This window comes from Coturnix japonica, chromosome 8 (assembly GCF_001577835.2).
Source record: "Coturnix japonica isolate 7356 chromosome 8, Coturnix japonica 2.1, whole genome shotgun sequence".
Classification (NCBI taxonomy): Eukaryota; Metazoa; Chordata; class Aves; order Galliformes; family Phasianidae; genus Coturnix; species Coturnix japonica.
Genome location: NC_029523.1, coordinates 10,066,480 through 10,082,814, shown reverse-complemented (window position 1 = coordinate 10,082,814; position 16,335 = coordinate 10,066,480). Strand labels below are relative to the sequence as shown.

Sequence of the window (16,335 nt, the reverse complement as noted above, 5' to 3'; positions counted from 1 at the left end):
TACATCACCTTGTTTCAGCAGACTTGTGTGGGTACCTGATATCCAGCAATGGATGTGTCTGCAGATCATTCACTGAATTGGACTTTGTAGCAAACAGTTTGGAAGTTTGAGCCTGGTTTTCAAAGTCTGCTTTCCCTACATGTTCGTGTAGCTGAATGTAGGGTTTGAAGGGTGTAAGGGTGAACCTTAATGTAGGGTTTTTGATCAAAGTCATTTTTTTTTTTTTCTTTCCTGTGGAAGAGTAACTTAAAACTACATTGACCAAACTCCAGTCCTGCAAGTTGCATTTTTACATGACAAACAGCAAAATGGTATTTTACTTTGCTGAGAGCATAATGTGAAAGACTTGACTCTGATTCTGAAGAGTTTAAAAAAGACAAAACTTCTCTAGAATGCCTGTGCTTAAAATGCTTTCAGTGTAGTGCTAAACGTGGCCCTTGGAAAGAGCTTGATTTGCTCAAGAAAGTACAGGTTAAATAAATGGCTATTTCTACATGTTATTTCTGCACAACACTGCTTACTAAAAGTTCAGCTTAGTCTCATTAGTAAGAGCTGAGGACACTATTTTTACACAGAAATTGAAACTTGCTGCTACTAGTAGAATAGACCGTAGCGACTTTGAGCATCGTCTTTATTGCTTGCTTGAGTTTAAAGATAGAGGAAGGAAGGGGTATCTGTTTTCTGTTGGTCAGTGAACCTTTCTCAGTAAGGTAAACAGACAGAAGGTAAGAGAAGCTGCCTCTGACAGCAGTTTTCCACCCTTGAATATTTAAGCTGCAATGAAATCATGGCTTTTGTCCCTGACTGAATGTAGATTTCAGTTGGTGAAACTCTATGCTTTCAAATCCTAATGTAACTCGTGTAATGAGATGATTTCAATGCCAGTTCAGAACAACAGCTTTAGTTATTGGTAAGTCCTGTCCTGTTTTCCCCAGCAGCCTCTGACATTCGCTTTCTATGACTGCTGAATACCCCATCCCTTTGAAGTGTGTTTATAAGACTAAGTAAGACGGGGGTTTAAACTCTTGAATAATTCCTTTCTCTGATCCCTTTCACCAATTCAGTGGTTAATTTTTCCTGTATGCTTTTAGCGAAATCCCCATCTGCAACTTGCTGGATTTCCCATTTGGATTTCTCTCCCTATTCAGGCTTTTTGTATTTTTATTTTGAAGTGACCATATATGTTGGGACTTCATTGGCCAGAGACTGCTAGAATGTGAAAAAGTGCCAGTTATTCTACTCTTCTCTCTGGTATGCAAAGGTTGTGTTTCACCACGCGAAATACTGGTTCGACTATTTGTCTGTCTCAGTGAGCCACAAAAGGTTCCTGCCTCTGTGGAAATGTGGCAGAAATCATATGTAAAAGGAGTTGTGTGTTTCATTTCCCATGTGCACCAAAGTCTTTCTTTCATGCCTGTGCTAGGATCTTTAACAAGAGTTAAATGACTTGCTTCAGTCCTGTGGCTGAAGTGTGGAATAATGTGAAGGAAGAACATGCCGAAATCGTTCTGGGTAGCATGAAACATTGCTTGCATACAACATATTGCTTGCCTTTACCTTTCAGCTGCAAGACCGTTCTTTGCAATGAGCTTAAATCAAATAGTACAGTATCAAAATACCTGTAAAGAAAATGAAAATGATAACACAAGGCAGCTCACTAAAATTCTGAAGACTCTGTATGATTTTGTTCTGGAATGCTGATGTAGTAGCTTAGCCATGACCTGTCCCAAGTGCAATATTAGAAATTTTTAATGTAATCTTTTCTACTTGAATACAGTCTCTATAAAATGTTAAATGTCCTGTATTGCTCAGAAGATACGGGATCCAATTTCTTTCCAATAAATCTTCAGTTAAAAAACAAAAATGCATACAGGTCTGCTGGGTTTTTTTTCAACAGTGTGTATGACCAGCTGGAAAGGCAGCCATCGCCCCTTAGCTGATCCTGAAGACAATTCTTGCAGTCTGCTTTTTGAGAGTTGGTAATGATTCAGCTGTGGTTGTTGCAGTTTGAGTCTAGTGCTTCATAAATGTGTGAGGAAATCCAGGTCTATATTTTAAGTGGCAGCTTCCTGAAATAAGAAGTTCTGTGCAGTTTCTCTCTGTTTTACTAATGGGCTTAAGAGTGAGTTCTTGTTGTAGACATAGAGTATTCTCATCAGTGTTCATTCTCCCAGGTGTAAAAATGAATTCAGACTAACAGGGTTTGCACAGTTTTTCTACTGGTGGGAGAACTACTCAGTTGGTGGGACAGTTGAAAAGCTAATTTTAACATCTAAAATGCACTTAAAATCATGCATGCAATAGGCTTGATTCTTATATTACAGCAAAAGTGATGCTGCATAGACATCTGGTCCAGCAGCTCTGTACCTGCACGCCTTATCCTAGTCATCAGCCTAAGACTGATGCAGATGTCAAGGAACTGGACTAAGTAAAGCATTCTTAAGGTTTAAAGGCTGCAAGAGATGTCTTTACTTGTTAGAAACTGATACCAGCAGATATGTTTTGCAGCTTGTAGCCTCAGGTTAAAGCAAGTCCTATGTTATCTGCTGTAGCTGTATACAATCTAAATTCATTTGAACCAGGCAACTGTAAATATTCAGAGTAATAACTTTGCACTGACATTAAACTATAGAATAAAAAAATCAATATGCATTTTTTATTTATGTGGTCTTTTGAAATACATTATTATCAAAATTGGAGCTATCTACAGAAAAAAGCTTAAGCATTTCTAATTCCAGAGGATGCATAGTGCCTGTAATGATCAGGGAATGGAGTGGACCACCTAACTCCACCGTAGCCATTTGATGCAGTGTGCCAGAAGCAATCTTCTGATCAGGAGCACCCACACGTGCGAGGCCAACACAAATGGTGTTTTCAGTAATTTCTGTATGAAAGAATAGCAAAGAAGTGATTCTTACACAGTTCTTCCAGGGACCACATTCTGACTGTCACTAGAAGGAATAATTCACTGAATATAGGAAAGTGTAGTGCAAAATGAGGCTTGTTTCTTCAGAGAAAGTAATAAGTGTATCTTAAAGCTGATGGTGAGCAGGAAAGGGAAGGCAGGAGCAGTAAGTGAAATTCATTCAGCAGAGGAGGCTGCTGCAGATTAACTCTACCTAAAGGACAGAATGAAATTACTGTTTCCTTTCCATTTTGACAGTGTTTTAAAAGGAGTAAAGATACATTTCTATTAATTTTTTCTACTACGACACAAGGGAGTCACCTTCATAACCACTCTGGTTTCACGTCTGGTCTTGACCAACATCTTTGTAGTGGGCTCTTGACTAGTATTAAAGATACAAGGTAAAAATTGGTCTGTAACTACAATGCTCCTCCAACTACAATGGATGAAAGAGCTCACAGCTAAAACTGGACAGCAAACAATAGTTACCACACGGAGGTTCTGACTGAATCTCCTGGAGCTGCTAGTGTTTGTTCCACTGAGCTCAATTAACTACACTTTGTTCAAGCTCTGCTAAATCCATCTTACGGTTCCTCTGCAGATCAAGGGAATGCTAAGATGAAGAGGAAGGCTGTAGAGTTCAGTGACTCATCACTGAGTGAGAACTGAGGAGAAGCGAATAACAGCATTGCAATAATAGTACCTGGTTCTTCTCCTTGGAGTCTCCTGTTCCGAATGATGTCAAGAAGCTGTTCTGCAGCTTGGTTCACACTCATGTAGCGTGGTGGCTCATAAATCTTCCTTCCTCTACAGGGGGGGAAAAAAAATAAGTAGTTTAAATAGAAATGATTGATTTATCTCTAGTATTCTTACAGTTTATTTCAAATGAAGTCTGTGGACCAGCAAATCAAACTTAAACAGGCTTTCTGTCTGGCCTTGAGACAAGTGTGGAATTTTTAAGCAAGACATCAGTCTCCTGTGCTCTCACACACCTGTGGAACAGCAGGGGACCTCCATCAGGCAAATCATTGGAAACCTAAAAACAAATCCAGCTGTTGGAAGCAATATGCAGGTTTTGTGACTGCTCTTGAAAGATGCGTTCGGCTTAAATTCAAGGGCAAACTACTGTTTTCCTGTTGAATGCCTTGCAGATGGATTATTACAGGCTAGCATTATATTTTTAAATGAAATGCTTCTTTCTTTGCCAACTATGGATTCATTCAAACAGATTTTATTTTGAAATTCCAAAATAAACAAACCTCAATGATACTGTGAGATTTCACAATGTTAATTTAGACCAGAGTTACAGCGTATGTATAAAGTAACTATTTATATTCCATGTGTCAAAACATACAGACTGCAGAGAGATGATGAAGGTGTGACGAGTTGTCTGGATACAGTTAAATGAACTTAAGACCATTTTCTATATGTTGCTTAATTAACTACTAAAAAGTGGTATGTATTCCATACTTCACACTGCTTCCAGCCACTGTAAGGAAGAGTATTTTCAAAACGCTGCTTATGATATCACTTTGTTTCAGGATGAGACGACAGCAGTAAGAGGACTCTGCACCTGGCAGGTAGAAAGGTCAGTACGGGATAAGCTGCTTCTCACAGGAACAAAGATTACGCTCTGCTGCAGCTTCATTTATTTACTGAAAATAAAGCTAATTCCTATTGTGACAAACAGAAAAATTCTACTGTTGAGAAGAAAACAAAAAACATAACCACTGAGAAGTGAGAGAAGTCAGGTAAGTTCAATATGAGACTTCAGGCAAAGATCTTTGGTCCCTGCACAGAAAAAAAGTAAGTACCATTGTTTGTTTCCATATATTTTCAGAGTTGTGACTCACTTCATTAGATTCTCCAGAGACTGCTCCTTCACTTTAATATCTGTAGAACAAAACAGTATATGAAACACAGGTTCTGTACAAAATTCCTTGTTAGTTTTCTATGTAGCTGTATGGCTCAGTTTAGGAAATCCTATAAACTTTATAGCAACGTTTTAGTTCTTACAGGAAAATGGAATATGGATCACATTTTATTTTGTTTCCTTTGTTCTTTATGAAGAAATGAATGTGATTTTTCTCACAGTGTATGGTATCACAAATTTTAGAGCAGCTAAGATCAGTAGAAAAGTATTGCTAAGTATTAAAAGTATGCTTGCATACTACTACTACAAGATGCTTGCATGTGTAGGCAAAACCAGGGCGTTGTGACTATTTTACATTATAAATATGTTGTGGTTACTGAAGGTGAAACCATAAGACTGATGGACAGTGATTACCTCACCTCCATGCAGGAACTGAGCTTTCGTTAGCACTTCCTTGCTGTCTCAATCACAACTTAGAACAATCTTTCTCTTATGGGAAAAGGAGGATTTGAGCAAAGAAAAAAGGCCAGGTAAGACTCTGAACATCTGCAGGTTTATGAAAGTGCACCTGACCATAATCTCTCCAAGTGACCATCAGATGTTATCTGCACTTAAATTCCTGAGAAATAATACTGTAGTATATTGACATGGATCTAGCTTAAAATCACGCTCATTGTTACAACAAATAGGGCCCACTGCTCCTATTTGTCTTCTACAAAGGCATCATTTCCTACAGATTTTCTGAAGAGGAATTAAGAAATTTCTGGCTACAATAATATGAATAGTGGCTAAATTGATTCTAAGTAAACATATACTGAAGTTCCAATTCAAGATATATTTTCAAAGATGTGTTCTCTAAGAGCCTCAGTTCAATCACAGACATCATCTCATGCCTGTTGGGACACTGGAAGACGGTAGCTAAGGAACTGGGACTGCTGCTGCTTACCAAGTAAGCACAGTGTGTGCATTCCATTCTGCCTGTTCTTCTTGATCTTGTCAAAAAAGCTTTCTGGCTTCCATGTATCTGTCCAGAAGACTATAGAAACCGTCTCTCCAAAATTGTACAACTGTAAAACAAAACAGATGCAACACTTACACAATCAAAATATCAGTACAGTGCACACCAAATAAATGTATTAAAATAACAGCTGGAAACACTGGGAAGTCCTGAGCACAGCAGAGAAGGTTTTGTTTCTTAACAAAATCTGTGATTAGTAAACTGTCCTTTCTTCTCAGTAACAGAGGGGCATCGTTCTTTTACTCTCAGACAGTAAAGAAAGTTAAGGAGTGACTAATAAGAACTACTGTGAAATGTTTACCTATCTCTGCTTTCTCCTTTCCAACATGCAGTAACTTTCAGTCTACCTTCTGTTTTGTTTTGGTTTGTTTTTTTTACTTCATTCTAAAGTCTGCTGAAGGTAAAACTTAGTAAGATTGGCACCACAACTATTAATTACTGTTTCTTATTTTCATTAAAGGTACTCAACTTCACGTAAACCTACCACACTTGCAATGCTTCCCCAAGCTCTGATTCAACTGACAGAGCAGGATTTATGTTTAAGCAGCACTTTCCTGCAGATGGGAGCTGTGCCGTGCAGAAGCTGTTACTGTCTGAGCCAGACAGTTGATACGAAGACGTGAAGAGGGGAACAGACTGTGCCTGGATTGGAGAGGTGCAACGTTTTAGTAATGCACACCTGGTAAGAAGAAAGTGCTGGTAGATTCTATGTCAAATGCACTCACTGCCTTTATTTGTGATCTTACTGCTATTTATGTGATCTTACTGCTATTTATTACTGTAAATCCCTAATGGTGGTGAAAACATTTGAAGCGGTACTCTTGCCAGTTGTTTCCAGTGATGCAAAAGTGAACATTAGATGTAACCTAAGGCAGAATTTGGCTTGGAAGTTTTTGTAACAAACTTGAAAAATGGGCAAAAACACACATCAATTTTGGTTAGTTCAGCTCAGGAATGAAGCCAACCAAAATGGATTTTACAGCACGCCAACATTCTGTCTGCTCAAGCCTGCCAGAAAAACACAGACTGTCCTCTCCACTTTCTCTTTAAACCTGTAAGGGGGGACGGCTTTTCCTAGTGCACTACAGGAGGCACAGGGCTATTAGCAGAAAAAGAGGGCCCTGCACAGTAGTGGCTCTGGCAGTGCCCTGCCAGCTGGGGATTCCCCTGTGTGCACTTATTTTACCGTGGCTTTGCTGAGGTTCTGGTTTTAACACGTGAATGCTGGCAGAATTTGAATCAAAGCAGAAAGTTGTTTGTTTTCAAGGACTAAGAGCTTAAGTTTTAACCATTCACGCTGATAAGGAACAACCTTTATTCAAAGATTCCTGGAACATTGCTGAAAATGTTTCCTCTTTTAAATATTTCATTCTAGAACAAAGACAAGAATACCCAGCGTACATTTCACAACCTAAAGGTTCTTCCAGTAAACTAAATATAGGTTGAACCAAATGAATTGTTCCTGATGTAGCAACTATTTCAGGGCTGCACTCTGGGCAAAGAAAAAAAGAAAAAGGTCAGGCTGTTAATTGCCTGTTTGTCATAGGGCTGGGGTTATCTCCATTTTCTACCAAAACTTAAGGAAAACTGTCAGAATTTCACTGCTGGAGCAGCTGGGACAGAGAGAGCTTCTTGTGCTGCATGCTAATTATTAGCCCTTGGCATCTAGAGCAAAGGAAAGCCTTGCTGCAGAAATAACAGTAAATACCAGAATTCCAGCGTTACCTTAAAGATTCATCTGTTACCAGTTGCAGCCAAGCAGACAGCAGGTGACTGGACACTAATGCCAGAACCCACTGAAAGTCAAAAATGCTCTTAACTAACCACAGAAGACTGAACAGAGACCCAAACTTTTGCAGTCATGCTTGCGACTGTAAAACCGGGACATGTGTTTTTCAGCTGAGATGTACTATAAGGCAGGTATGTATTATCACGTCATGCTTTGAGATTGTGAAGGAGTTTATGACAACAAACAACAGCTCTGAATGTTTGCAGTGAAACAATCAAGTTGCGCGGTTGCTGGCACAGCTTTAAAGCAGCAAATGAAGTCTCACAGCAGTCTTGTGTGTGCTGCACCCTACATCAAAGAGCTGGGGTTTGGGAGTGGGCAGGATTTGTTCTGTGAAAGCTAAAACATCTCAAGCATCAGATTTGCACAAAACAGGTTTGTTACAGTGCCCACATTCTGCTGGAGCACAAAAGTGCCACAGTTTCAAAGGGGCTCATTGAAATGGCTGGATAGATAGACACTTGCTGCTCTCAGCTTGGAAACTGATGTTTTTACCTTTTCAGTAGTGCTCAAAGCCTTCATAGAATTATTTCAAAAGCTCATTTTGAAAGACCTGTCTGGAAACTCCCCTCCCCCCACCCAAGCAGTAATTGGCTTAAGCAAAGCTTTGTAACTTAACTTTTGCAATGCAACCAACTAAAACCAGGAAGGGAAGCCAGGACTCCTAGGCCATGAGCTGTTTGCCTCTCACAACATGGTGCAGAAAGCTGTTCAATTCACACTTTCATCAGCTCAGAACAAGCTATAACTTTGTATTTTACTTATGCATGTAATATGAAAGAATGTCAGATACCATCTGCTTCTACTAGTATCTTTAAGCTTTCTATGAATGATAATTCTTATTTTACTTGTATAAGCAGGAGCGATGGCTAATTGTAAGGCCAGAGTAAACTACGAGAGGCAAAGTGTGGTTGCATGAGCTCAGCTTGGAAAGTCTGCACGCAAAGATGATTTCAGGAAAACTAAAGAGCAACTTCATTAGTGACCAGGCTGAATGACATCAGAAACTTGAAGCTGTCCAGATCAACAGACTGGTGAACAGACTGGTGTTGACAATCACCACAAAAATACAGTGCATGAAAAGAACAAGTGAGACTAAATAGGGAAATTAAAAAAGGAAGTTTTTCCCCATCCCCTCTGAAATGCACTAAAGCAGGCAGGAGTGAAAATGCAAGATAACATTAAAGGGCAGCAGGGCAACAGCTGCAGAGAAACCAAGAAACATATATTTCAAAATGCAGATGGAATCTTTTGCAGAATTACTGCTGTATCAGCTGCGATGGTGACAAAGCAATTCTTCGCTTACTGCCTGGCTCAGCTCCTAAAGCTTCAGAACAGCTTCAGAAGTGGAAACACGTCAAGGGAGAAAGGTAAAAAGGAGTCTTGTCATTACATTTTCCAGTCCATCTGTGTATGCATGCAAATCCTGTAGGACGTGTTCTGTGTCAAGATGGCTACAGGTTGCACTGAATATATTTTTTGTACGATATGACTGTTCTGCAAAGAAAGATGCTGCACAGCCTGATGGTATCCCAGTGACAGACACCAACAGACTGTTCTTCTCCTAATATGATATTCCTCAGTGGAATTTGGAGACCGTACAATACCTTGTATCATCACAAGTTGCTTATTGATAAATCCCTATGAACTTACCCTGCAAGCCTACGTTATTTGTTAATGCTCATCACAAGAGTTTTGATGTGATACCAGGCAATATTCATCATCAAGTTGAATTTTTTTTCCCATAACAGCTCTCCACAACAAACACATCACGTTGAAGGACTCTTACTGTGCTAATTATTATGTACACATTGTTACCAGAGAACAGCCTGGAAAGTGGGACAATCATCAACAAGGAGGTAGCAGGAATCAGATAAGCTTCATTTTTGCTTGTTATCAGTCATATGAAGCAACCACAAGTCTAGATTTAGCTGTTTCTGCCATCTTATTTAGTACCACAGACTTCTAACAACTTTCAAGGCATTACATAAAAACCTTGACATGAAACTGGATGCTTTTTGCAGTTCTCAATCAATTGGAGTAAATGGATGTTTCTGGGCTGTATTTGCTGTGACAAACAGCATGAAGTTGCAAAGCAAATATAAGTAATATTGTCATGTAACACTGACTTAATATCTAGTTGGTTTGAGAAGCAAACGCCAGCTTCATTAAAGGCTCAGAAGCAGGTAGTCAAGAAAAAAAAACACACTAGTGATAGGAAACAGCTTATTTTAACTGTTAGTGAATAAAAAGTATTTTGCATAGAGCCCCTCCTATGACAGCAAAGAGTATTTTTGAAGATGAAGGCACAGAGAGAGGGTGGAGGTGGAACTCAGAGGTTCCGCTCCTGCAACTACTACAGGTTTTCTATTTGACTATGGGCACGCCAAGCTACAAGTACATCCTTCAGCTTCCTGACCTCTAAGTAATGCTTCTCTACTTGATACAGAAAGCTTATTCACCTGTTTGGCAGACTCAAAGATAACACGGCAAGCACTGCTCTTGTGTTTGAATGATCAACTAGTAGTTAAAAGGCAAAACTACTCTGTGGCTGTAATTGTGCTACCTGGACTGCAGACAAAAGGCCACTAAGATGAGTCACTGAACGAGACAAGGGGACTTGCAGATGTTTGTTCCAAAGCCATTCAGGTGGAAAGTGTGTATATCTCAAAAGAAACTGTCCTTGTTAGACATGTTTTTAGGTAGCTTACACAACCAGCAACACCATTCTCAGAGAGAGAAGTAGCAATTCCTTTGGATCTACACATCTTTATTAAAATGAAGAAAGAAATGGAAGCGATTGTACGGATGGTAACTGAAAGCCTAGAAGACAGAATGGGGCTTCTTGTAAAATGAAAAATGCTAACTCCTACCTTTCACAGAAACCTTTCTTAGATATAAGGTATGAAAATAGAACTATTATTTATTGCTAACTCCAAACTAAGAACATACTTATAATTCTTGGGCAGATCAGACCACTCGTGTCTCAGTTGTATCAACAGGAGAATAATCTGCTTGCAAGTTGCAAGACAATAAAAGATAAAAAGTTTAGAAAATGAAAATCAAAGGTGGTGAGTGAATGCCTCAAGCTGGCAAGAAAAATATTCATGCTCTTTAAATGTGACAAAGCATCACAACTTATCTAAAATGCATGGACAATGTTTACACATGCAGAGACTGCTGAACAATATTTGTGACACGTACCATCATGGAGCTTATTATATATAAGCTACTTCAGTAATTCTGCAGTAGAGGAAGACTGCACAACCACCAGAATGCTGTTGGCTGCATATAAATGCTGCCCTGCTGACAAACTTCTGTGAGCAGCCTGGGCTGTAGCTGCATTTTACTAATCAACAGCTACAGCTCACTACGCACATGGCTTTCAGGATAGCTTATAAAGGTGTTTCCTGTTTTTCTCTAGAAGAAAGAGGTTTTGTATCACAATCAGATTAAAGCAAGAAAAAAAAAAAGCCAAGCCTTTTCTGTGGTGAAGCAAAAGAAGAATCCCTGTTACGCTTCATGGGCTGCAATTTGAAACATAATAACTCCAAAACTGAAACTATAGCATGAGATGGCCAAGAACATGAAGACCTGAACCAGGTTGTTGAGAGAAGTCATAAACCTCTGCCACAACGCTGAATAAATCACAGGCTGCTCTTTGTACAATACCCCCTCATTGCTGATTTTGTGTGTGAGGTACAGTGAATAATTAAACATGCAGCTGGTTGCAGTCCTGGCTGGTAACAACATGATCGCTAGTTCCTAAAATGCTTCTTGCAACACTGGGAATGTTGACTTATGAGAAAGCTGTCCCTCCCAGGCCAGAACGGAAAAGAGGATTATTGCCAGAATGAATAACACCACATTTCCTTTGTGGTCTTTTAGCATATGATAAGGAAATACTAAGCTAATCTTCAAAACGTGAGGAAACATCCAACAGTTTGCAGTGTATTCCCAGGTAATTTTCTTTTTTTTTTAAACTCACCTAGAAGCGCTGTACTCCTGCTTCCTGTGCCTAAATGGAGTTGCAAGGGAAAGTCTGCTTTCCTCCTATAAGATAATATTGCTTGAGTCCAACAGCTATAGCCAGGTATCACTAAGAAAGTGCTCAGAGGAAGAACTATGTAGGTTTCTCCAAAAGTAATGCCTCCTGTTTATTTCCAGGGCAATTACAACATGCGAAGATACAACAGATCACACTATTTGATAGAGCAAATTATCAGTTACAAAGCAGTTCTTGTTTTTCAACATAGACACCACCACTAACTGTGTATTTTCACCGGTGATGAACAAGAACCTGCACACTGCCCCCAGTGTCACAGCTCTACCTGTAAAATAGCTTAAATATCAGTTTTCCTGAGGAGGGAGCAGAGAACGAAAGCATTAGTATTCACATAGAGGCGCATCAAAAGGGACTTTTGCTGACATGTAGCATGCTGAAAAGGAAGCATTAACAAACTGACAACAGAAGTGTTCAATTGCTACAGATCTTCAGACTTCAGATTGCAACACACTGCTTACAACAGCAGAGGAGCTCATCAGTTCTATGTTTAGCAGTTATGGAATACCATATATACAAAAATATTACCTGTAAACCACAGCAGCCCACTGCATTCATTATTGAAGCATTATGAATGACCTGGTACGGAATTCCCAACTTTACTGCACGTAGCACTAAATCACTGTGTGTTGTGGCCCTGTGGTAGGAAGGGGAAAGGGATTAAAGCCTGAAAATACACAGTAACCAAGTATTACTAGCATGATGGTTTGTTTTGAAAATAAAATTAAACTCTACACAAAAAAAAAGGGCAATGCAAAGGTGCCAAAAGGCTGAGACTGACTTGACTAATTGTTAGGGAAAGTTAAAACTCACATAACATTTTGGTGTGTTGCCTTCAGCAGCTGAAAATAACAAAAGCCTCAGTACGTTACCATTCCTTGCAGCGTTCTGGTCAAACTCTTAACACTAGGACAACTGTTGCTTTTTAATGTGGCTTTGGCAACTACTTGAAAATGAAAGTTTCAGTTGTCCTTTGTCTTCTGCAGTTGTCTGCTGGACATCTGTTGGGCTGTAAACTTCAGCTGTGTTTGGCATAGACTTGAGCAACCCCCCAGTATTTCCTTACTCCCTGCACAGCCAGTCCTTCTCTCATTTAGGAAATGCTAGGAAAGCACTTTGCTCAAAACAAGAACTTTGAACAAACGGAGGTGAACTGTGCTCGATGCCTTATTTAAACTGTATCAGCTTTTATAAATATTTAAGCCCAAAGGCCTCTTAAACAAAGGGTGCCTGCTAGTCTTGAGTGATCAAGTTAATTCTGAAGTAACTATGAAAATTCTAGTTAGGTTTACAGCTGAACTTAATTTGGTTCTGGGTGTACAAGAACCCCACACAAAACACCTCACAGTGCCTGAATCAAGAGTCACTGGGCTGGCAGATAACAAAATCAGGATTAGAGTCCTTCTAAGATATTGAGTACATATAGATCCAACTAACCTCATTTTTGAACTAATTTTTGAATATTTATAAAATATGAATAATTTTTAAACATGTCTTGCTTGTACATATGTTTACGTACATGGTGGGCTCTCGGTTTTCCACGTGGAATACGAAAATCACCTTCCCCTTGTCTAACTTTGAATGACTTCAGCCATCTCATTGCAAAGATGTATCACACATTTCTGGCCATTCCAAAGAAGGTGGCAAAGGAACAAAACAGCACATGCTGATCGGAATACTTAGATAGGAAAACTGCTTTCACTGTGGCCTGGCTCAGTTACTCTAAAAGAATTTCCCTTATGTTTGGTCTGCAAATTTCCATCAACCAGCAGATCAGGAACACAAATGTGGCAGCAGCTGGTGAGGCTGCAGGGATGAGTCATTAAAAAAAAGAAATCAATTTAAGTAGAGGAAAAAAAATAAAAAGAGGAATCTGGATTTAGGAAATCAAATGACCACGGAATCAGCTGGCTTTATTCACTGCAATTTGCTCCAGCCAGCACTTTCTCCCAGTAGATCTGCCCATAATGACTGCACAGGAAAGCAGAAGTGCCCACATGGAACATTCAGCTAATACCAGCAAAAGCTTGATGGACTCAGCACTCTACACCCAAGGCTGTGCTGGTCTATTTTCTGTCACAGGTGCCATTTTAAGATTTTTCTCTGGATACTAATAACATAAAGATAGCACAGGCTACATGAAGGTGGGCTTTCCAGTACAATGCTAGAAGTGTCAGGCTCCTGCAAGCACATACTATGTCCATAGAAGAAACACTGCGAATGACAGCGAGAACTCAATTCAGGCACAGTTTCATCACTCTGTAACCATTAACCACAGACACCTCAGGTTTCCTAAGATGGCCAAGTACTCTTCTTAATGGCAAACGTACTGGAAACTCTAAGATCAGCTGTAGGCTTCTATCCAACTCACATATGGCTTCTCTTAGAACAGAAACATTAAGGTTTCTTTCCAAAAATCCTCCTGAAGACCTAAAACCTTAGAGCCGTACACAGGCAAAGGAGCAGTTCCAGCTGCAATACTAAGGCCATAAACAATAAGACAGTAGCAACTGTATGGGAAATTGATAATCACAACCTGAACCTTTGATTAATCAGCTGAGGAAAGTGTTGGGTCAGCTGTGGGAGCACAGGTGAGAGTAATTTAGCTGTGCTCCCAGAATGGGTGGAGCTTGACTCCATCTCTAGACCTCATTTAAGGGCTGACCACCACTAAGGCAGCATCTCTTGGAGATTGCTCCTTGGTGGAGATTGCCTCAGTGGTTCCCTGCAGACCAAAAGCTTCCATTGGGTGAGTTTTTCCTGTAAGTAATCTTTTGGATATTTACCACCACCACCATCTTTTCATTGTTGTCACCATACAGCAACTCATTCTAAGAAACAGCAATTTTCTATAGTGATATGATATATTATAGTTAATCAGAATTGAAATATTTCATCACTGAAGCTACTGATATGCATGGTAAATCAAGATACTGCTTACTAGCATCAATTCCATTTCAATAGATGTAGAGGTTTTGTATTCTCATGCACTTGCATTTGTTGCAAGATCACAGTAGAAGGGTGCAGGTAATGGAGCTCCTCACTAATTCTAATTTTGATGCACTGGAATTTAATGAATGTTTCTGAGTACTGAATTCTACCTTTAAATACTAGGTTAATGTAATATTCTATTGCCAATTCCCTTCAACCTGTATTTACAGAAATTAGCCACTTTTGACAGATATGTGCTCTGCTCCTCTTCTTCATAAACCCTATCTTTTCATTCACAAGCAGGGTGCCCAGTGATTTGATTTTTTTTGTGCCCTATAGCGCTATGGTATAAATCTTGAATCACCAGCTGGAGACTAAAAGCTCTTCTGTGTGGCTTGACATTACAGATTGATGATGCCTGACCGAAAAGACAGAAGGGGGATCCTCCTGGTAATAGGAAAACACTATACCTTTCAGTAGCAGTAAGAGGTGGAAACAAAAGGCTTAATAAACCAAACCGAGGAGACATGTTTAACTACCTAAGTCATTTTAAAGACTAGCATATATCAATGCAGAAGCGCTGTACAATCAACAGTCAGTATTCAATTGAAAACCCAGCTTACCCAAAGGGATCACCAACGACAAGAAAAGCGACGTCACAGACATCAGCGTCTTTCAGAATGCTGTCTGCTTCTTGTTCCACTGTTTCTCGATCAGCCAAAATCAGTTCTTTTCCGTAAAACTCCTCCTGGATACGGAAATTAATAGGAAACAGCAATAAGACACTTGGGTATGTATTTGTATCTCCTGGTGTAATTACTTATGGATACCAGAAAGGAGAATGGGATGATTACCTGTAGCTGTCTGACCCACATCTTAAGAGAACCCTGCCTCCCCATGCTAGAACACCTCAGTTTCCCATTAGGCAGCTCTTAAGTAATTTTTTGTCACAAAAAATTACTGTTAATTGTATTATTCCAGTGAGGACTTGGCTCGAAATTTAGCTCGATCACACCCACATTTAGAGGTACCCAGGTGGGCTCTAGGCTGAGTAATTAAACCAGTCATCCTATTGCAGGGCATCCTTTGTCACTGCTCAGAGCTTACCTGCTCAGGCTACTTATAATAGTGACATCAAACCAGATCCAAGTATGACACTAGCTATCCCATAACCTGATCTTTACAGCTTTTATGTTTCCTTTACTTTGTAACTAACCATGCTTGAGGAATAATTCATACCAATCCTTCATTTTCAGTTCTTTGTATAAAATACTTTGCCACGTATATGGGTAAATATGATTGTGCTCACTAATCACAGGGTCTCCTATAAACCACAGCGAGCCAAGGCTGCGTGTGTGCCATTAATGAGGATGTACCACGACTTTACCAGCGCTTCCTTCCCCACGGTGAGCACGGACGTGTAGGCCTCCAGGTACACCCTGCGGCAGCGCCGTACCGCCTCCAGCCCCTTCACCGTGATGTCCTTAGCGTCTCCCAGCCCCAGCCCGACCAGATACAGCATGATGAGCACCGGACAGAGGCCGGCCGAGCCTCCTTCCGCCTCCACCCCCTGGCACGGAAGAGAAAAAGCCCCGCACCGCCGCTATAAGCCCTGCCCTTCCGTCTGCGGAGGCCGCTGGGAGTTGCAGTGCCGGCATGGCTTGTGCCTGCCCTGTGGTGCCGCTTCCCCCGGCGCTATATCAGTGTTTGATGATGCAGTTTTATCACGAGTCGGTTTGGTTAGCAGTCAGAGGCA

At 40.2% G+C, this 16,335-nt stretch overlaps 2 protein-coding genes and 1 long non-coding RNA gene across 8 annotated transcripts in view; 2 read left to right on the top strand and 1 right to left on the bottom strand.

Moving 5' to 3' along the window:
- Nucleotides 1-1,028: 1,028 nt before the first annotated feature.
- Nucleotides 1,029-16,180, bottom strand: DPH5 (diphthamide biosynthesis 5). Its single transcript, XM_015869898.2, has 7 exons — nucleotides 15,967-16,180; nucleotides 15,203-15,327; nucleotides 12,177-12,285; nucleotides 5,725-5,845; nucleotides 4,759-4,798; nucleotides 3,609-3,712; nucleotides 1,029-2,884 (listed from the first exon to the last, which is right to left on the bottom strand). The coding sequence occupies exons 1-7, from the start codon at nucleotides 16,099-16,101 to the stop codon at nucleotides 2,661-2,663; spliced, it is 858 nt and encodes a 285-aa protein (XP_015725384.1). The 5' UTR covers nucleotides 16,102-16,180; the 3' UTR covers nucleotides 1,029-2,660.
- LOC107317335 lies at nucleotides 3,719-16,027 on the top strand. Of its 6 annotated transcripts, none has more exons than XR_004308261.1 (5): nucleotides 3,719-4,493; nucleotides 4,596-4,656; nucleotides 6,257-11,546; nucleotides 14,987-15,369; nucleotides 15,898-16,002. It is a non-coding gene; the product is annotated as an uncharacterized LOC107317335 (long non-coding RNA). The 6 variants fall into 6 exon arrangements; XR_004308262.1 differs by having other exon boundaries at nucleotides 3,719-4,656; nucleotides 6,257-6,478; nucleotides 7,545-11,546; XR_004308260.1 differs by having other exon boundaries at nucleotides 3,719-4,656; nucleotides 6,257-7,716; nucleotides 8,446-11,546.
- LOC107317331 (uncharacterized oxidoreductase YtbE) overlaps nucleotides 16,100-16,335 on the top strand; it is a 34,031-nt gene continuing 33,795 nt past the window's right edge. The window contains exon 1 of the mRNA XM_032446293.1: nucleotides 16,100-16,313. Within this exon, the coding sequence (XP_032302184.1) occupies nucleotides 16,100-16,313 (214 nt within the window). The remainder of the gene's footprint in view (nucleotides 16,314-16,335) is intronic.